At 46.1% G+C, this 19,191-nt stretch overlaps 1 protein-coding gene across 1 annotated transcript in view; it reads right to left on the bottom strand.

The window, feature by feature from the left end:
• The window catches only part of LOC135543262 (autism susceptibility gene 2 protein-like), a 414,672-nt gene that overhangs the window by 17,265 nt on the left and 378,216 nt on the right, over positions 1–19,191 (bottom strand). Inside the window, 2 exon segments of the mRNA XM_064970405.1 lie at positions 724–813; positions 815–1,148. Of these exon segments, the coding sequence (XP_064826477.1) occupies positions 724–813; positions 815–1,148 (424 nt within the window).

The raw sequence follows: 19,191 nt of genomic DNA, 5'->3' as shown, positions 1-19,191 counted from the left end.
TAAATGCTGAGAATATGTGTATATAATGTAATGTGCTGACCTGAATTTCCTCTTGAGTAGACAATATAAAAGGAATTATATATATTTAATTATATAATTATATATATATTAATATTGTAAACTGGGTGGTTCGAGCCCTGAATGATGATTGGCTGACAGCCGTGGTATATCAGACCATATACCACGGGTATGAAAAAACATTTATTTTTACTGTTCTAATTACGTTGCTAACCATTTTATAATAGCAATAAGGTACCTCGGGGGTTTCTGGTATATGACCAATATACCACGGCTAAGGGATGTGTCCGCGATGCTTCGTGCCTAAGAACAGCCCTTAGCCGTGGTATATTGGTCATATACCACACCCCCTCGTGCCTTATTGCTTAATTATATCATATCAGCAAGGCATAAAGCAGGGGTGTCAAAGTCATTCCACGGAGGGCCGAGTGTCTGCGGGTTTTCCTTTCAATCAAGACCAAGACAACCTTTCTAATTAGTGACCTTAATTCATCAATCAAGTACAAGGGTGGAGCAGAAACCCGCAGCTTCTAGGCCTCTGTGGAATGAGTTTGACACATGGCATAAAGCATAAGAAGAATGCTAGGCATAACTAAACAGACCCAGAGCATAGTGATCTGACATTACTAAACAGACCCAGAGCATACGGATCAGACATAACTAAACAGACTCGGAGCATACGGATCAGATGGTGTCCTACTGTACCTGATGTCGTGCAGGCTGTTGTAATGCAGCGGGTGATGCTGGTGCACTTGGTGGCTGATGAGAGGCCTGGCGTGGTGTTGGTGCTGGGGGAGGGAGCGAGACGGGGACCCGGTGCTCCTGGAGAGGGTGGGGCTGGGCCCTCAGCAGGGGAGGGGTGGGGAATCTGGGGATGGGCGGCACCCGATCTGACTCTCTCTTGATGAGGAGGGGGGGCGGGGAGGTAAGCTGCGCCTTGGGGAGGGGCTGAGGGGGGCCTGCCGCGGTGGCAGCAGGGGCAGGGGAGCCCGAAGGCGGGGAGGCCGGAGTGGGGCTGGACACAGGCGGGGCGAAGGACACCTCGTTACTCTGCTCCTGGCTACGCTGGAGCCCAGAGACTTTGGCCGAGCTGACAGTCTTGGACTCGGGATTCTCATTCGTTGACACACCTGCATAGACAAAGAAACAACAAACGTGAAGGGAGGCGGTAGATATACACCTGTTGGTAAGCATCCACCATAATAACAATTGAAAATGTTTCCCTTATTAGAATTCAACCCATTTCTTGGTACGGTTCACCATTGCCTGGTGAAAGGAAAAAGCTTGGAGAAATGTCTGTTAAACAGTTATGGAGAACTATGTGTGGTATGTAGGTCCAGAAGACAGAGCTAAGCCAATAGCTGCCTGCCTCCCCCCTTTCCCCTGCGACTCTCTCCCTCAACTTACTGCCTCTTCTTCTACCCAAGGTTCCCCTTTTATTTCCCTTTCTAGGTTTCATGAAGTGTTTAATCAGGTCATTTTCATGCTTGACTATAATCAGATGATCAAATTTCTGCGAGCGATCCAGTCAGTATGAATAAATCACACCTAATTAAAGTTAAATGCCGCTCCTATTCAGGGCTTTGCTGAGCACACAATCGGGCATGAAATAATTATGTTTCAATTGTGCTGTGAAAAGAGATCATTGCCCCTTATCATGGACTTTTTGCTTCTCCCTCCCCCAGATCTTTCAAGGGATTTCTAAAGCTGTAGCCAAGCACTTTGAACCCAGCCAGCCACTTCATCACAGCCAATTCATCTGGGTGCCTGGGAAGACAAGGAGCTTTTATAATGAAGAGCATTCCATAGAACTGCCCTGATCAGTACCGAGAGCACAACATTTTAATGGGTTACAATGTTTCTACGAAATAACTAATACCACAAAAAGAAATATACAGCTCAAGGAGAATTTAATCGGAATCTACTGACAAAAAAGCACTGCTGGAGAAAATGGTGGATGACAGAACAAGTGCTAGTAGTGATAATGGCATATTTCACCGCAGTCAGCTAGCTACATTTAAACGCGCAGGGTGGATACAATATTACTAAACAAGACAGTGGTAGCAGCGGTAAACCTAAAATATACGTTTCAAATTAGCAAAGCAGCAAGGAGCAAGTGGAATCCCTCTGAATATAGAAATATCACAGAACAAATATGAAAGGAGCAAATTGAGAGTGACAGATCGAGATAGAGGGAGAGAAGAGCTAAGGAGAGAATGGACCTTTAAGCATCTCTAATCTCTGCTTCTAATGCAGCAGATTCAAGAAGGCTTACTAGAGTCTCAATTAAACAGCTCCATGGGTGCAGCACAGCCCTGTAGCAAGCAGCCAGTGAGAGTTAGCCTCCAGCCTTTAGCAGCCAGTGAGAGCTAGCCTCCAGCCTTTAGCATCCAGTGAGAGTTAGTCTCCAGCCTTTAGCAGCCATTGAGCGCTAGCCTCCAGCCTTCAGCATCCAGTGAGAGTTAGCCTCCAGCCTTTAGCAGCCAGTGAGAGCTAGTCTCCAGCCTTTAGCAGCCAGTGAAAGCTAGTCTCCAGCCTTTATCAGCCAGTGAGAGTTAGCCTCCAGCCTTTAGCAGCCAGTGAGAGCTAGTCTCCAGCCTTTAGCAGCCAGTGAGAGCTAGTCTCCAGCCTTTAGCAGCCAGTGAGAGCTAGTCTCCAGCCTTTATCAGCCAGTGAGAGTTAGCCTCCAGCCTTTAGCAGCCAGTGAGAGCTAGTCTCCAGCCTTTAGCTGCCAGTGAGAGCTAGTCTCCAGCCTTTAGCAGCCAGTGAGAGTTAGCCTCCAGCCTTTAGCAGCCAGTGAGAGCTAGCCTCCAGCCTTCAGCATCCAGTGAGAGTTAGTCTCCAGCCTTTAGCAGCCAGTGAGAGTTAGCCTCCAGCCTTTAGCAGCCAGTGAGAGCTAGCCTCCAGCCTTCAGCATCCAGTGAGAGCTCAGCTCCTCAGCTCCTCTCAGCTCAGAGCCTCACAGCAGATAGACTCCTAATGGAATATCCAGGGCTTATTAGAACCCGCTTGCTTAATCGTCCAAGGATTCAAACGCCCATAAAAGGTAATAAAACGCTGTATGGCGATTTTAAACACGTTCCCCCTTCAACTTTACAGGAGCAACGGGGGAGGCAAAGGTGTCACGACTTTCCTAATGAATTCAGGTCTGGTTATAATAATACGCCATTATTATAAAAAGAGTCTGGAATTTGATGCCTTGTCTGGGTGGGGGCCTTGTCTCAGAGCGAGAGGGAGAGAGAGAGAGAGTGAAAGGCAAATCATTCTCTGTTGAAATGTCACCCTTCACTGATGTTGCCGTGGAAACCCCTCTCTTTCCTAGACACATTGTGGAGGAACTGAAGGCAGCAGTGTTGCTACCAGAGTCGAGCCACTAGGACGGCTGAAGCTGTGACACTGAGAACACAATGAGTGGTGGTGGGTTATCTTAATGATGATTATAATGGGTTGTAATGGAGGCGGGGGGCGACTCTCAATCTCCTCATTAAAACAGTTTGCCAGACTAGACCAGGCCGAGGGGGGTGGAAGTCCACTTCACACATGCATGCGCACACACAGATACACACAACCATGCACCCACGCAAGCATACACACAGCCAGGGCTGCCATTTACCTTCTCATTCTAATGAAGGGCACCAGGATCTGATTCAAAATCAATGTTTAAGGCAAGATGGTGACATAACAACCCCTACTACTGTCTGGTCTGCCTAGGGCCTGTTGCTAAAATTATATACTATCATACAAAGTTGAAGTGAGAAGTTTACATACACTTAGGTTGGTGTCATTAAAACTAGTTTTTCAACCACTCCATACATTTCTTGTTAACAAACTATAGTTTTGGCAAGTCAGTTAGGACATCTACACAAGTCATTTTCCCAACAATTGTTTACAGACAGATTATTTCACTGATAATTCACTGTATCACAATTCCAGTGGGTCAGAAGTTTACATGCACTAAGTTGACTGTGCCTTTAAACAGCTTGGAAAATTCCAGAAAATGCCATGGCTCTAGAAGCTTCTGATAGGCTAATTGACATAATTTGAGTCAATTGGAGGTGTACATGTGGATGTATTTCAAGGCCTACCTTCACACTCAGTGCCTCTTTGCTTGACATCATGGGAAAATCAAAATAAATTAGTGAAGACCTCAGAAAAACATTGTAGACCTCCACAAGTCTGGTTCATCATTGGAAGCAATTTCCAAACGCCTGAAGGTACCACATTCATTTGTACAAACATTAGTACGCAAGTATAGAAACCATGGGACCACGCAGCCGTCATACTGCTCAGGAAGGAGATGCGTTCTGTCTCCTAGAGATGAACATACTTTGGTGTGAAAAGTGCAAATTAATCCCAGAACAACAGCAAAGGACCCTGTGAAGATGTTGGAGGAAACGGGTACAAAAGTATCAATATCCACAGTAAAACGAGTCCTATATCGACATAACCTGAAAGCCCCTTCAGGAAGGAAGAAGCCACTGCTCCAAAACTGCCATAAAAAAGCCAGACTACGGTTTGCAACTGCACATGGGGACAAAGATCATAATTTTTGGAGAAATGTCCTCTGGTCTGATGAAACAAAAATAGAACTGTTTGGCCATAATGACCATCGTTATGTTTGGAGGAAAAGGGGGATGCTTGTAAGCCGACGAACACCATCCCAACCGTGAAGCACGGGGGTGGCAGCATCATGTTGTGGGGGTGCTTTGCTGCAGGAGGGGCTAGTGCACTTCACAAAATAGATGGCATCATGAGGTAGGAAAATTATGTGGATATATTGAAGCAACATCTCAAGACATCAGTCAGGAAGTTAAAGCTTGGTCGCAAATGGGTCTTCCAAATGGACAATGACCCCAAGCATACTACCAAAATTGTGTTAAAATGGCTTAAGGACAACAAAGTCAAGGTATTGGAGTGGCCATCACAAAGCCCTGACCTCAATCCTATAATCCTATAATTTGTGGGCAGAACTGAAAATGCATGTCTACAGGGCCTATAAACCTGTCTCAGTTACACCAGCTCTGTCAGGAGGAATGGGACAACTTATTGTGGGACGCTTGTAGAAGTCTACCCGAAATGTTTGACCCAAGTTAAACAATTTAAAGGCAATTCTACCAAATACTAATTGAGTGTGTGCAAAAGCTGAAATAAATCCTTCTCTCTACTATTATTCTGACATTTCACATTCTTAAAATAAAGTGGTGATCCTAACTGACCTAAGACAGAGCATTTTTCCTGGGATTAAATGTCAGGAATTGTGAAAAACCGAGTTTTAATGTATTTGGCTAAGGTGTATGTAAACTTCCGACTTCAACTGTATGGCTCTCAGCTTCTATCTGCTTCATACTGTGTTGGGCAAATGCCTTGGAGTTCTGAAATGCCCTTGTAAATTCATAGCTATATACACAATCCCCCTACAACAAACAAACAGACATGAGAAGTGAACAACCAAAGGAAAACCTTGTTTGTTATTGCTGAGAATGTACAAATCCCATAACAACTCTAGATTGTCTTTCTGTCTGAAGCGAAACAGAAGGCCTGGTGGTATCCAAGTGACAGGAAGTCTTCTCTGACATGTTTCATCACAGGGCTTAATGCGGTTACAAGAACATTTCAACTGGTAACACTGTCACCGCCCAAAGCGACTAACAGCTCTCCTCGCAACTGAACCTGGCGACTGTCAACAGTGTTTCCACAGTCAATCACAGCTGTCAGGTTTTCACTTTGCCATTTTCTCTCAGGACAACATGTTCTTTTCCTGGAAAATCCCACACCTTTATACAGTAGGAAAGTCGACCTGTACTAATAAACATCATAGACAGTGTTTAGACAGTCATTCAAATTAGGCCATGAAAATGGAGAGGTAAAAAATGCCCCAACAACAACCTGTCATGCATGGTACAACATGGCAACAGATGGAGATAGAACCAGGATGAGGACAGCCCTTCTGGGAACCTCCCAGGCCCAGTTAGTGCACGAGTTGACAGTGACACTCCCTTGGGGAGTGTTGGCATCACTGTTCACCAGATGACATTTCAGGCCACTATTGATCTTTTTAAAAGCCGTTCCTGTGGCCTGGGTACTCTGGGGATTTAGCCCTTATGTACACGTGCCTGGTGTGGCACTGAGGGGAGGGATGGAGGGAGGAGAGGATGGATGGGGTGGGGGGATGAATGGAAGGAGGGAGCAACAAAGGGAGGGATGGAGGGAGGGAGGAGGGGACACCAGACTGACGACAGGCCAAGGGACGCCCCCTCGATGACTGATGTGTCCATCGGGGATGTGTGTGACCTCTGTGACCCGTGTTGTTGCTCCTGTCTCTGATACCCTTCACATCTGACCCTCTGTGCCCCTGGAACATCGCGGAGAGCTGGCCACCAGGAATAGGGTGGGAATAGGGTGCCATTTGTGATGCAGGCATCTCCACTCCTCTTCACTCTCCATCCTGTCCCTCTACACTGACAGAAAGACACAGGGAGGCTAGACGGTCTGTGCAGCCAGCAACCCGGGCCATCAATAAAGGACAAGGTGGTCCATCATGATCATGACAACACCATTTCTCCTCACAGAGACCATTAGGTTACTCTGAGTAGATTGACTGATAGTTGATGAGGCTTGGATGTTTTACATGTAAATAAATGCAGGTTGTGCATGACCTACTTCACATGAACCATTTTGCCCCTTGGGGAAAATAGGTTGTGAATAAGAGGTTGCGTATGACAATAAACAATTCGAGAGGATTTGAATGAAACAAGAACAGACCATTGAGAACCAAAGCAGTTCTACTGTGTGCGCATATAATTACTATTTTTGCATATGTCTTTGTTTACTTTACTAGATACCCAAATGCAGGGTGACTTGCAAAGTATGGAAGAGAATCCATTGTCAATGCTTTGCTATTTATTTCAGGCACACCAGGGATGTGGCCACCTGCAAACGAACCCAAAGTCCCTCTGGATCAGTGATCTAAAACCTGTCCTAATTGGGTTGCCACAAAATCATCCATCATGCAAATCAGAGAGTTGTATGAATAACCTGGCCACCACAGCCACCACTGGCCTGCAGTCCAGTACAACCCAGGGCGGGAGGAAACAAACCTGCATGCAAATGCAGTTTTAAGATTAGACATTGGGATTACGCAAAAAATCCGCAACATGACCAGAGGCCATTGCAGCCAGGCGCTGAGAGAAAAAAAGAGAGAAGATCCAAGCCACCCCGCGCCACCACAGTCACCTCGCCCGCCAGCAGTTCTCATTGACAAGGCAAACGCTGCGGTTCGCTCACATTACATCATCGCCTTGCCGAAACATAAACAGTCAGGGATGCTCACAAAAAGAGGATATCTAAAAAAAAAAAAAGAAGACGCGAATAAATACATGAAACGAGGAGTCTCCTGAAAAAGTTGGAGGATGCCGACGGTACTGTAGGACACGCTTCACCTTGCTCTCCCTTCCAACTTGGCTCTGTTCAATAGGAAACTCTCCCGTTTCTCCGTAGAACCAGGCTTCTTTGTGTTCTTTTTTCTTTTTAATCTCTCCCGTGTCTGTCTGTGCACGCCAAGGCCTAGCGAGCTCTAGCTCACGACTGACTGAGTGGCTGTGGATGATGACTAAAACAGATAATGGCAGGAGACAGAAAACCAAATGGAGTCTTTGGAATCAATACCTCATTGCCGCCGGCCTGCCTGCCTGTGAGGCATTCTGGGTAACAAGAAGAGAAAAAGAGGCAGTGATTTGATCTAAATAATTTTGGAGGATAATGAATGAATGGGAGACTGGCTCGTCGAGTAGCGGCAAATCGTCATGTTGATAATCAAATCACAGCAAAATTTGCGATGGTCAGTTTTCCCCTCCTCAAACTATTTCATCTGCCTGGGAGCGTTTGGAATGGCATTTAGCGGGAGGCCAAGGCAATGCTTTGTAAATTACTCAGAGATGTTAATGGGAAATGAACAGGGAGAGGCAGCCAAGATATCTAGAAAGTGGGGACAGCTGGCGTGTTTCAATTAGTTCTTTCCATTGCAGCTGACAAAAGAACTCGAATGGCAACAGAATAGGATGGGTGTTAAGCTGTAACACGTTTACTGTCAAAGCCTGCACATCAATTGTGAGCACCTAATGTTAATTTGGAAGAGTTGGGCTGGCAGCCCCGTCTGGTATGAATCAGTGTCTCTGTTTCTGGATTCAAACCCATATGGCTATATGTGGCACCAGGCATATGTCATTGTCTCTTGTGGCACATGTGATTGCTGTTGAAGGGGATGGTGCAGATTCAGATTAGCGGGCGTTAAATATGGATGCCTGTATGTGCCGACTAGCCAAAATCTGGTACAAGCCATGTGCTTCAGTGGTGGCTAAACCATTAAAAAGCTCTGGTCACAATGAAATTGTGATTCCCTCAACCCCCTTTCCTACCCCAAAACCCAGCAGGGTTTACCCCCACAGTACTGCTTTGTTGCAGAGTGGCCACGTGCTTCAGCGTGCCAATCACTCCCAGGCCCATATGAAGAACCTCGGGTCGTTTGAGGTCAGTGCCACTGAGACTTCCTGAAGAGAAAAGGCGTATGACATCTTTGAGCCTTTCCACATAAAGCTCAAGTTCTAATGGCTCATCTGACACACACAGGCCACCCCCCGCAGCATGGAATGTGTCCCCTTTCACAGCCGTTGACCCCTGACTAAGGCAGTTGCCCTGGGGAACGTGTGGACAGACATACAGCGGGAGGAACAGCTATCAACTTCAAGGGTGAATTAAACAGAGAGAGAGAGAGAAAAAAAAACATCTCCGGAAGTTGTTTGTGATGTGCGGTACGGCTCTGAGCTGAGCGCACTGGCCTTATCATTCCATTAATTAGCACGACACGCTTGCCCACTGGACTCGAACGCAGCGGCGGCAGCTGTCTCGATTGATTACAGGAGCGGACGCAGCGCCGCAATTATCTAGATGACTGGAGACAACGCCTGCCACTTCTAATAAAGGCTCCAGACTCCTGTTCCCCATCATGGTGCAGTGGAGAGAGACAACCAACCAACCAAGCCTCCCCAACCAAGCCTCCCCAACCAAGCCTCCCCAACCAAGCCTCTCTGATACCTTCTAGACTTTTTCAGTCTCTCTACAGGGCACAACAGAGCTCGACGCGGGCTGTACTTCTTTAGCAGCGTGGCAGATTTATTTAGGCTTGCATAATGCCTTAACAAAACTGCTTTGTTGCCCTGGCGGAAAGCATCCTCCATTAGGACCGCCAGCATGGTTTACAAGCCACAGAGAAACGAGGTGAAAACAGGACAGAGAAAAGAAGAGAGAGAAAAAACATCATCTTCAAGCTTCAAGTCTCAGCAGAGATGTGTTTGTCAGATACGTTTCTTCTGGGGATTTGGGGAAATGTAAATAGAGGTACTTTCCAGCGTCAGTTCAAGCACGAACCTGCAGCGAGCCCACGTCACTAAGTGGATGTAATATTATATTTCAGTGACTGACTGAGTACTTCTCAATGGAAGGAAATGGCTGAATGAAAATCATTCAACGGATCCCAAGTGGCATGACAGGGAGCTGAAAGAGCCTACATGTTTTTCTTCTCCACTCATTTCAGTAAATAGCCTAACTGTTCTCCCCTCTCCACCCCAAAAACAAAGCAACAATTGGGAGGTTGACAACTCTCCACCATTTGTCATACATCATTCAATGTTTTGACGTGTTGCCACCATAGCTTTTCAGAACCATGAAGGGGTAGGATAAATACTTTCTGCAAGATCGAGTTTCGTCAAGTGCTTCCCAGATAACTGTGTCTATTCGCTTTGAATTGGACTGTGGGTTCCAGACCAGATGTTGATGTAGATTCCCACCTGTTTTATGCAAATTGTTAAATAAATAAATAGATTCTTATCCAGTAAAATACTAGTACAACAAGCTTCATAGTCATAGCTAAGCTAAAAAACGAAATCAACTATGATGTCGTTAGTTGGAACTAGATCATCCATAAACTGTTGCATGTTTCTGTCATGTCTATTTGACATGTTTTACCTTGGCGTTATTACAGGCCCAGCCTTCCAGTTCTCTACTGTTATGATCAGAGCCTGCAGACCACTGCCTGTATACCTATGTAGTTATTGGAGCTCGTCAATGGTCCATCCTTCACTAATGCATTCCTGCTTCCAGTTGAACATCCCCACTGGTGTCTCACATTGCATTTGCCCAAGATTCACATAGGATATATACGTCATGGTGTTTTTAGTGTGATGTTCTCGGAAACAGACAGGCCTAGCTCCTAAAGGTAAAAGATTGACATATGCCTAATGGATGGGCCTGGGCACAGGACACAGGACACAGGGCACAGGGCACAGGGCACAGGACACAGGACACAGGACACAGGGCACAGGACACAGGACACAGGACACAGGACACAGGACACAGGACACAGGACACAGGACACAGGGCACAGGACACAGGACACAGGACACGGGACACGGGACACAGGACACATACTGCGCCTGTGACAAAACAAATGGTTAATCAAAGTAAATATAAATAAATACAGTTCATAGTCGACAAAAGCAGAATAAGAAGAATGCACATTTATTCATTTCATCTAACAACACTATCAGACAGTTAATATGAGTTTCCATGATAAATACACCCACTGTTTATCATCCTATGTTAGAGGCTAGCAGTAACCCTATCTACCAGACCAGGGTGGAGGGTGGGGGCCTTAAACCTTTGTTGGCTGTTTTTCTATAGATAGCACCCCCATGAGATGTGATTTAAAGTGCCCGAGGTTTCAAATGCTGTCCCCCTAAGGACACAAGCTGTCCAGTAGACAGACACACTGATGCAATCAACACCAAGCCTTCATGAGGCTTCTGTTCACAGTGTGACCAGTGCTAAGCTGCTCCTGGGGTGGTTTACCATTAGGCTAGGACTGCAGACGGAGACGTGACAGCTGTTGAAGATGAGCGAGAGAAACACAATTCTCCTCTAATTGCCATATGTGCAAAATAAGTCAATCTCAGCAGAAAACTGAAAATAGCTCCAATCTTCATTTGTCAGAGCTGAGGACATTTCAACGGAGGTGACGTTTCTAAATGGCACACAGAGAGAAGAGATTAAAGACAGAAAGAAAGCCCCCATTTTGCTGCTACGAATCTCTTCCCTTGTCAAAGCCGATGACATAGTCAGAAGGCTACGGTGCAGATGTTTAGAATAGCTCTCATGCAGAGCTTAACTAGACAAACACTCAAAGCCTCCTCTGCTTTCGCTCCATTTGGGATCCCCCATGTCCTCCACACAAACCACAAAAAGGGTGAGAATACGCTGGTGTATCAGGTTAGCATACATTCCCAGTGTGTCCTAGCAACCAATCCATCATTCTTAATTAGAGTGCTTCCATGGAGCGCAAGGGGGATAAAAAAGAGACAAAGATACACACTCAGAGGGAGAGTGGAAAGACACACACTCAGAGGGAGAGTGGATAGACACACACTCAGAGGGAAAGAGGAAAGACACACTCAGAGGGAGGGAGGAAAGGAAGAAGGGAGGGGAGAGTTAATAGGGCAGAGGAGAGGAGCAGAGGGCAGGGAGTCATGTCAAGAAAACTAATGGAGACAAGGCCCAGCCCCTGACCTGTGGGGCTGCTGTAGGCTGCCTCCCTGCTACAACACATGCAGCTCTGTCTGCTCACTGACACACTCGCACACATACCCACACTTTGTGCTGACGGGGCCTGAGGAATTGGGTCAAGACTCATGGTAGCACCAGAGTAGAGAGGCCAGCACTAACGTACCGGACACCTGTCATCAATGTCTATTTTTTTTTAGATTTAGTAAATCATTTTGATAGTAACCCGCCAAAAAGTTTTTTTTACTGATTGAATGTAAGGGGATATCGGTGAATAAATGCCGTGGTCAAGGCTACGACGGCGCCAGTGCAATGAGTGGAGCTTACTGGGGTCTTCAAAAGTGCATAATTCAAGTCTAAGTTTAAATTGCGTGCAGCGCAATGGACACATAACGCACAATGTCTCAGGAAAGACTGTCTGGGCTGTCAATACTGAGTAGGCATATAGTAGGTCGCAACCTGGATCTACAGGCCATGGGAAAGGACTTCAGAATACCATGGGAATCTCTCAATCTGGATTTCATTTCATGAAATTAAATTTACCTTGAATGCAGCCCATTTGTGTAGGCCATTAGACAGACAAAAGTTGCTGCGTTCAACAATAAATAGCTGCTGAATTTATCCTTATGTTTGTTGTGTGGTAAATGTTTCAGTTTTGTTTTCGATTGTTTTATTTGTTTTTTCCTGTGAAACACATTGCGTTGCATTCCATGTCTGAAATGTGCTGTATAAATGAGGGTTGTCACGGTACCAGTATCGTGGCAAGGAAACAAAACATGAAGTGGAATATATTTCTTGAGGAAAAACTGTCCTAATGTTAGAAACAAACAGCATTATTGTTGTCACCTAGAGTAACATTTGTTTATTGTGCAAGCTATAGCACCCACAATTTTACATAAAGTAGGTTTTATAGGACCATAGAGTTTAATAACAAAATAAAATTGCCATAGAAAATATGGAATTGTAATATTGCGATACTGGTATCGTGACAACCCTAGTGTAAATAAAGCTTGATCTTATTTGATTTGAGGGAGGACTGACTGTATTATTTGGCATTAATAGACTGGTTTTACGCAAAACAACTTTCTATCTAAGTGGGAGAGAATGCGAGGATGGCTCATGTCGTGCAGGTTCATGTAGTCTATACTGGACGGTTGAATATTTAAACAAATCAATTGGTTGCTGATTAGTATGCTGTTGTATCTATACTGAACAACAATGTCAACGCAACATGCTACAATTTCAATGATTTTAATGAGTTACAGTTCATATAAGGAAATCAGCCAATTGAAATGAATTCATTAGGCCCTAATCTATGGATTTCACATGACAGGGCAGGGTGCAGCCATGGGTCTGCCTGGGAGGGCATAGGCCCACCCACTTGGGAGCCAGGCCCACCCACAGGCGAGCCAAGCCCAGCAAATCAGAATGAGTTTTTCCCCGCAAAAGGACTTCATTACAGACAGAAATACTCCTCAACACCCTTCCCACCTCAGACGACGAAGTCGGATGTGGAAGTCCTGGGCTGGCGTGGTCACACGTGTTCTGCAGTTGTGAGGCCAGTTGGACTTACTGCCAAATTCTCAAAAATGATGTTGGAGGCGGCTTATGGTAGTAAAAAATTGCACACTCTCTCAAAACTTGAGACATCTGTGGCATTGTGTTGTGTGACAAAACTGCAAATTTTAGAGTGGCCTTTTATTGTCCAAAGCACAAGGTGCACCTGTGTAATGCTGTTTAATCAGCTTCTTCATATGCCACACCTGTCAGGTGGATGGATTATCTTGGCTAAGGAGAGTTGCTCATTAACAGGGACGTAAACACATTTGAGATAATTAAGCTTTTGTGCGTTTGGACAATTTCTGGGATGTTTTATTTCAGCTCATGAAAAATTAGACCAACACTTACAGGTTGCGTTCATATTTTTGTTAATGTTAATGTTATGTTAATGTTAATTTTACTCTCTGCAATGTTTGAATTTCAAATTTTAGTACTGAACAAGTAATTGCATTATTGCCACTAGCCAGGAGTCTAAATGTCAGCCTTGCGACACCGTGTATAGCTTTGTGAAATGTTAGGCTTAAGATATGAAAATGACAACCAAATAGTTCTACCAATAGACATTTTTCCTTTAGCTAAAGCAAAGCTTTAGATTACATGCCCTGGCACCACAGAACGCTTATCATCAATTCGATAGGCAGCCGCATAGATATGTTGCAATTTCAGCACCATGGACAGCGATCGGTAAACTATACTTGGTGAGTGGTGGGTGGGGAGGTGAACTCCTTTGCGGGGGGGGGGGGGTCTAGACAAACTGCGTTACGCCAGTGTAGGCCATGGAAGGTTAACAATTGCTTGTGAGCTGTAGCATTTCACTTTACTACTCTAAGTACTGATAAAAATGGATTTGTTTTGAGCACGGAAAAGGAGAAGGTGTGACAGTTGTACGGATTGGGGATTTGGAGCCAGGGGAGAAATTGGACTTCAACCAGCCAGATCATTCAGGAGATTAAACAGGTCTACAAAAATCTTGAGGAGCTTCTGGCTCACTGGTACACACAGCAAGCTGAGACGAAACAAACAACACACTTAACTACTAAATGATAATGATGTTACAGTAGTATCTGCATGTTGTCTCAAACCCCTAGATTGGAAAGACACAAACCAAACTGAGGTTTGAGTCTCTCTCTCTCTCTCTCTCTCTCTCTCTCTCTCTCTCTCTCTCTCTCTCTCTCTCTCGTGTGTAAATGCTTGTGCTAAAACTGTCACACTTGTGAGTGTTTTTCTTAAACCGCTTTAAAGGGGTTTAGGCACAGATGGCTCATCCTCTCTGAGGACCCTGTGGCCTCCGTCTCGACCGCACCTGCTCCAAGATAAGCCTGATGTTACAGTGGGCCTGGGCTAAAAATACTGTTAATGCACAGCACTATGCTAACTTACAGCTGGTCTATTAGGCCTCCTGTAGGGTCTCAGCACAACACTGCATCCACTTATAGTCTATCCCTCGATCAACACTCCACCTCCATCTTAGGCTGGACAAAATAAGGCGAGGAAAGCAATGTTGCACATCTGGAAGAAATCCTGAGTAGAGAAAGAAAAGAGCATCCAACCATCTCAAAGACTATAACATCTAGCAAAAAAAAGAAAGAAACGTGTGTCTGTGTAAAATAGTTGACCTATGATAACTGGTGCTCAGGGCTCCCTGGGTGATGTGGCACTCTGTCTCTACGCTCCTCCTCTGTTCTATTTCCACCCAACGCAAACAGCAGTGGTCTCTCAGTACTGCTGCTTCCTCCTCTCCACAGCAGTACTAGAATAACAGGCTCTCTGGTCTGGTCTGATACCAGGCTGTCCTGCTCTGGTTGTCTGAATGGGACATTAGAGCGAGCAGCCATTAGGGGGATAGTCAGAGCCGGTCGGTCCCAGAGCCGCAGCGTGGGGAATACCAGTGGTAGCCAAAACCAACAGCCAAACAGATGACCGCTTGATTATTGGGGGGGGGGGGGGGTCTACACTGTGGTCTCCATGTTTATTTTCTCCAAAGGCGGAACCCATGTCTGAACGAATTACCGCTTGTCTCTCTTAACAAAACACTGGGAGCGATTAATGACGCTGGCCCTGCATGCCGTGGGTAAAATATGGGGTTTGATTTAAACAAACTGTTCCTTCTCAGTGGTGCATATCTGGTTACTCATTTGGCCATGTGCTGAGTTTAGGGTAATTGCCAGGGTCTATCCCTACTAACCCAACATGTGTGGTGCTGCGTGGAGCAGAGAAACCTGTAGTTTGTCGTCTCAGCCTGCTCTGTGGTAGCAGACAGAGAGGCCACTGACAGCAACACATACACTACGTTTACGATACCACATGATGCGTGTGCTGAGGGGGAGTTAGTAGTGTGCTGTACAAATACCAGAAGTGGACCACCCGCCTCCTATGAAAATGCTTCATATGCCATGGCTGATTTTTCTGTTTGATTTGGACTCACTTCCCTAGTGTGGCCTCTCATCTCACACAGCATCCTTATGGCATGCTCTCTCCCTCAGAGTGTGGAGTATGGATGTCCTTGCCCCATCATGGAATTTAAACCCTTTCACTTCCATCCTGTTCTTGGCTATGGACTTCCAATATTTATAAGCCTGTGTGAGCTGCTTCCCAAAACATAAAATCCATTACAAGCATGTTTGTAATATCCATCTAGGCTGCTGACTGTCCTCTGCCAGTGATTGTATATTATCCAAGCTGCATGTTTGCCCCAATCACCCACCATCTGGCTTTGTCAGTGAACATTACAGCCTCACAGCCTCATCTGCAAACAACATTGGCTCTGAAAGCACAACACAGACAGGCTAAAAGCACAGAGCTGGGAGCTGGGATTTTCTTCAAACAAAACACAGCAGCAAAAAAAACACACACAGCTCAGCTTAGACAACAAGTGTAGCTCGGAAGAAAGGATTGAAAAAAAGCGTGTGGGGCGGCCCGAGCTGCATCCACACAACAAACAAAGCACACTTTACATTCAAGGCTGACTAGCTTCAGAGATAAGACAACCGTCATGCATTTCCCAACCAAACAACGCAAAATACCTCTGCCTATGCTGATTGTCTTTCTCTTGGCGAAGGAGAGATAATACTGGATTCAGATGAGTGGTGCCACCGCACTAGATCAGCCCCCTACTGAAACGGTCACTTAAACGGAGCTGCCCATGGGTTTGGTTGATTGGTTGGTTGGTGGCTCATTTCCATGGAGACGACAGCATTCTGTCTACATGACAGAGTGGTTCTATGGCTCACAAGCTGGTCCCATAGCCGCAGGGGAGAGCAGATTATCTCCAAAGGAGCATTTCCATTATCAGGAACCCTCTGATCTAACAGCCTAGCCATGCCACAGTGAGATAGTTAGAGGGGACTGGGCTTCCTAAAGGGGCTCGGTCAGACAGAGCAGTGGAGACCACAGCTAAGTAGGGTTAGGTTGAGTTCTTTTTACTATCTCTATGTCCTGTCTATACTCTCAGCTCATCACCAAGAGGAGCCAGCCACTTATCATCCTCTCTCTGTTCAAAAAGTGTGTGGCCAGCCGCCACAGAGCAAACGCTAGCTAACAAACGCCACAGAGCTGATTGGCTGACAGCCGTGGTATATCAGACCATATACCACAGGTATGACAAAACATGTATTTTAATGACATTGGTACCCAGTTTATAATAGCAATAAGGCACCTCGGGTTTGTGGTATATGGCCAACATACCACGGCTAAGGGCTGTGTCCAGGCACTCCGTGGGGTGACTTATTGCTTAAATATCTCACCCTCTTGTCTCGCAAACAAGAGCCGATCAATGGTTAAATGGGCCTGCTTCGTATTTACTCATAGAGGGTGCTTCAGTACCGTGGTGTGTGGCGGAGCCCATCCGAGCGTGGGCCGATGGGATGTGTGCACAAATAGAAATGTCAGCCGAGGTGTAAAGTAGTGTCACCTCGAGGTCACAGCCGCGGCAACGCCACATCTGTTTTCCTGATTTGTTGCGCAGTGCCGCTGACGGCAGAAGTTAACACATGGGAGGTGTAAAGGCGAAGGGGAAATAAAGATGGGACTGCCCACGCGTCAGTTTACCATTTAACCCTGACTCCCGGTGTCTCGACTGGCCGGGGGAATGGCTGATCGAGCAAAGCCGTCCTCAGATGGCCACTGAAACAACGAAAACCTCTTCTGTTCTGTCTGTGTAGAGGAGGAGGAAGAGGGGGGAGGAGGACGAGGAGATGCAGAAAGGCTCTGTTGCTCAGGCTACTCAGTGGCTCCACACAAAACAGTTTCGTATGTTTCAGAGACTGGATGAAGACAGCATGTGGATTCAATATAGTAAACCTAATACTCACTAAACTATCTATCACTCTGTATTGTAGTAAACAAGCACAACTGAGATAGCAAATCAAATCAAATTGTATTTGTCACATGCGCCAATAGGTGTTCACCTTACAGTGAAATGCTTACATACAAGTCCTTACCAACAATGCAGTTTAAAGAAAATAACCCCCCAAAAAGTAAGAGATAAGAATAACAAATAATTCAAGAGCAGCAGTAAATAACAATAGCGGGGCTATAGACAAAGGGCACCGTTACAGAGTCAATGTGCGGGGGCACCGGTGTCGATGTAATTGAGGTGATATGTACATGTTGGTAGAGTTATTAAAGTGACTATACATGAATAATAACAGAGAGTAGCAGCAGCAAAGAAGTTGGGGGGCAATGCAAATAGTCTGGGTAGCCATTTGATTAGCTGTTCAGGAGTCTTATGGCTTGGGGTAGAAGCTGTTTAGAAGCCTCTTGGACCTAGACTTGGCGCTGTCCTCCGTGCGTAGCAGAGAGAACAGTCCACAACTAGGGTGGCTTGAGTCTCCGACAATTGCCAGGACCTTCCTCTGACACCGGCTGGTATAGATGTCCTGGATGGCAGGAAGCTTGGCCCCGGTGATGTACTGGGCCGAACGCACTACCCTCTGCAGTGCCTTGCGGTCGGAGGCCGATCAATTGCCATACCAGGCAGTGATGCTCTCGATGGTGCAGCTGTAAAACCTTTTGAGGTTCTGAGGACCCATGCTAAATCTTGTAAAGGGGGAAAAAGTGTTGTTGTGCCCTCTTCATGACTGTCTTGGTGTGCTTGGACCATTTTAGTCTGTTGGTGATGTGGACGCCAAGGAACTTGAAGCTCTCAACCTGCTCCACTACAGCCCCATTGATGAGAATGAGGACATGCTCGGGCCTCCTTCTCCTGTAGTCCACAATCATCTGCTTTGTCTTGATCACGTTGAGGGAGAGGTTGTTGTCCTTGCACCACATGGTCAGGTCTCTGACCTCCTCCCTACAGGCTGTCTCATCGTTGTCGGTGATCAGGCCTACCACTGTTGTGTCATCAGCAAACTTAATGATGGTGTTGGAGTTGTGCCTGGCTGTGCAGTTGTGAACTGGGTGTACAGGAGGGGACTGAGCACGCACCCCTGAGGGGCCCCCGTATTGAGGATCAGTGTGGCGGATGTGTTGTTACCTACCCTTATCACCTGGGGGCGGCTGTCAGGAAGTCCAGGATCCAATTGCAGAGAGAGCTCTTTAGTCCCAGGGTCCTTAGCTTTGAGGGTACTACGGTGTTGAATGATGAGCTGTAGTCAATGAATAGCATTCTCACATAGGTGTTCCTTTTGTCCAGGTGGGAAAGGGCAGTGTGGAGTGCAATAGAGATTGCATCATCTGTGGATCTGTTGGTGCGGTATGAAAATTGGAGTGGGTCTAGGATTTCTGGGATAATGGTGTTGATGTGAGCTATGACCAGCCTTTCAAAGCATTTCATGGCTACAGGCATGAGTGCTATGGAATGGTAGTAATTTAGGCAGATTACCTTGGTGTTCTTGGGCACAGGAACTATGGTGGTCTGCTTGAAACATGTTGGTATTACAGACTCAGACAGGGCGAGGTTGAAAATGTCAGTGAAGACACTTGCCAGTTGATCAGCGCATGCTCGGGAGAACACATCCTGGGAATCTGTTTGACCCAGCAGCCTTGTGAATGTTGACCTGT

This window comes from Oncorhynchus masou, chromosome 1 (assembly GCF_036934945.1).
Source record: "Oncorhynchus masou masou isolate Uvic2021 chromosome 1, UVic_Omas_1.1, whole genome shotgun sequence".
NCBI classification, from domain to species: domain Eukaryota; kingdom Metazoa; phylum Chordata; class Actinopteri; order Salmoniformes; family Salmonidae; genus Oncorhynchus; species Oncorhynchus masou.
This window is presented reverse-complemented; position numbering and strand designations above follow the sequence as displayed.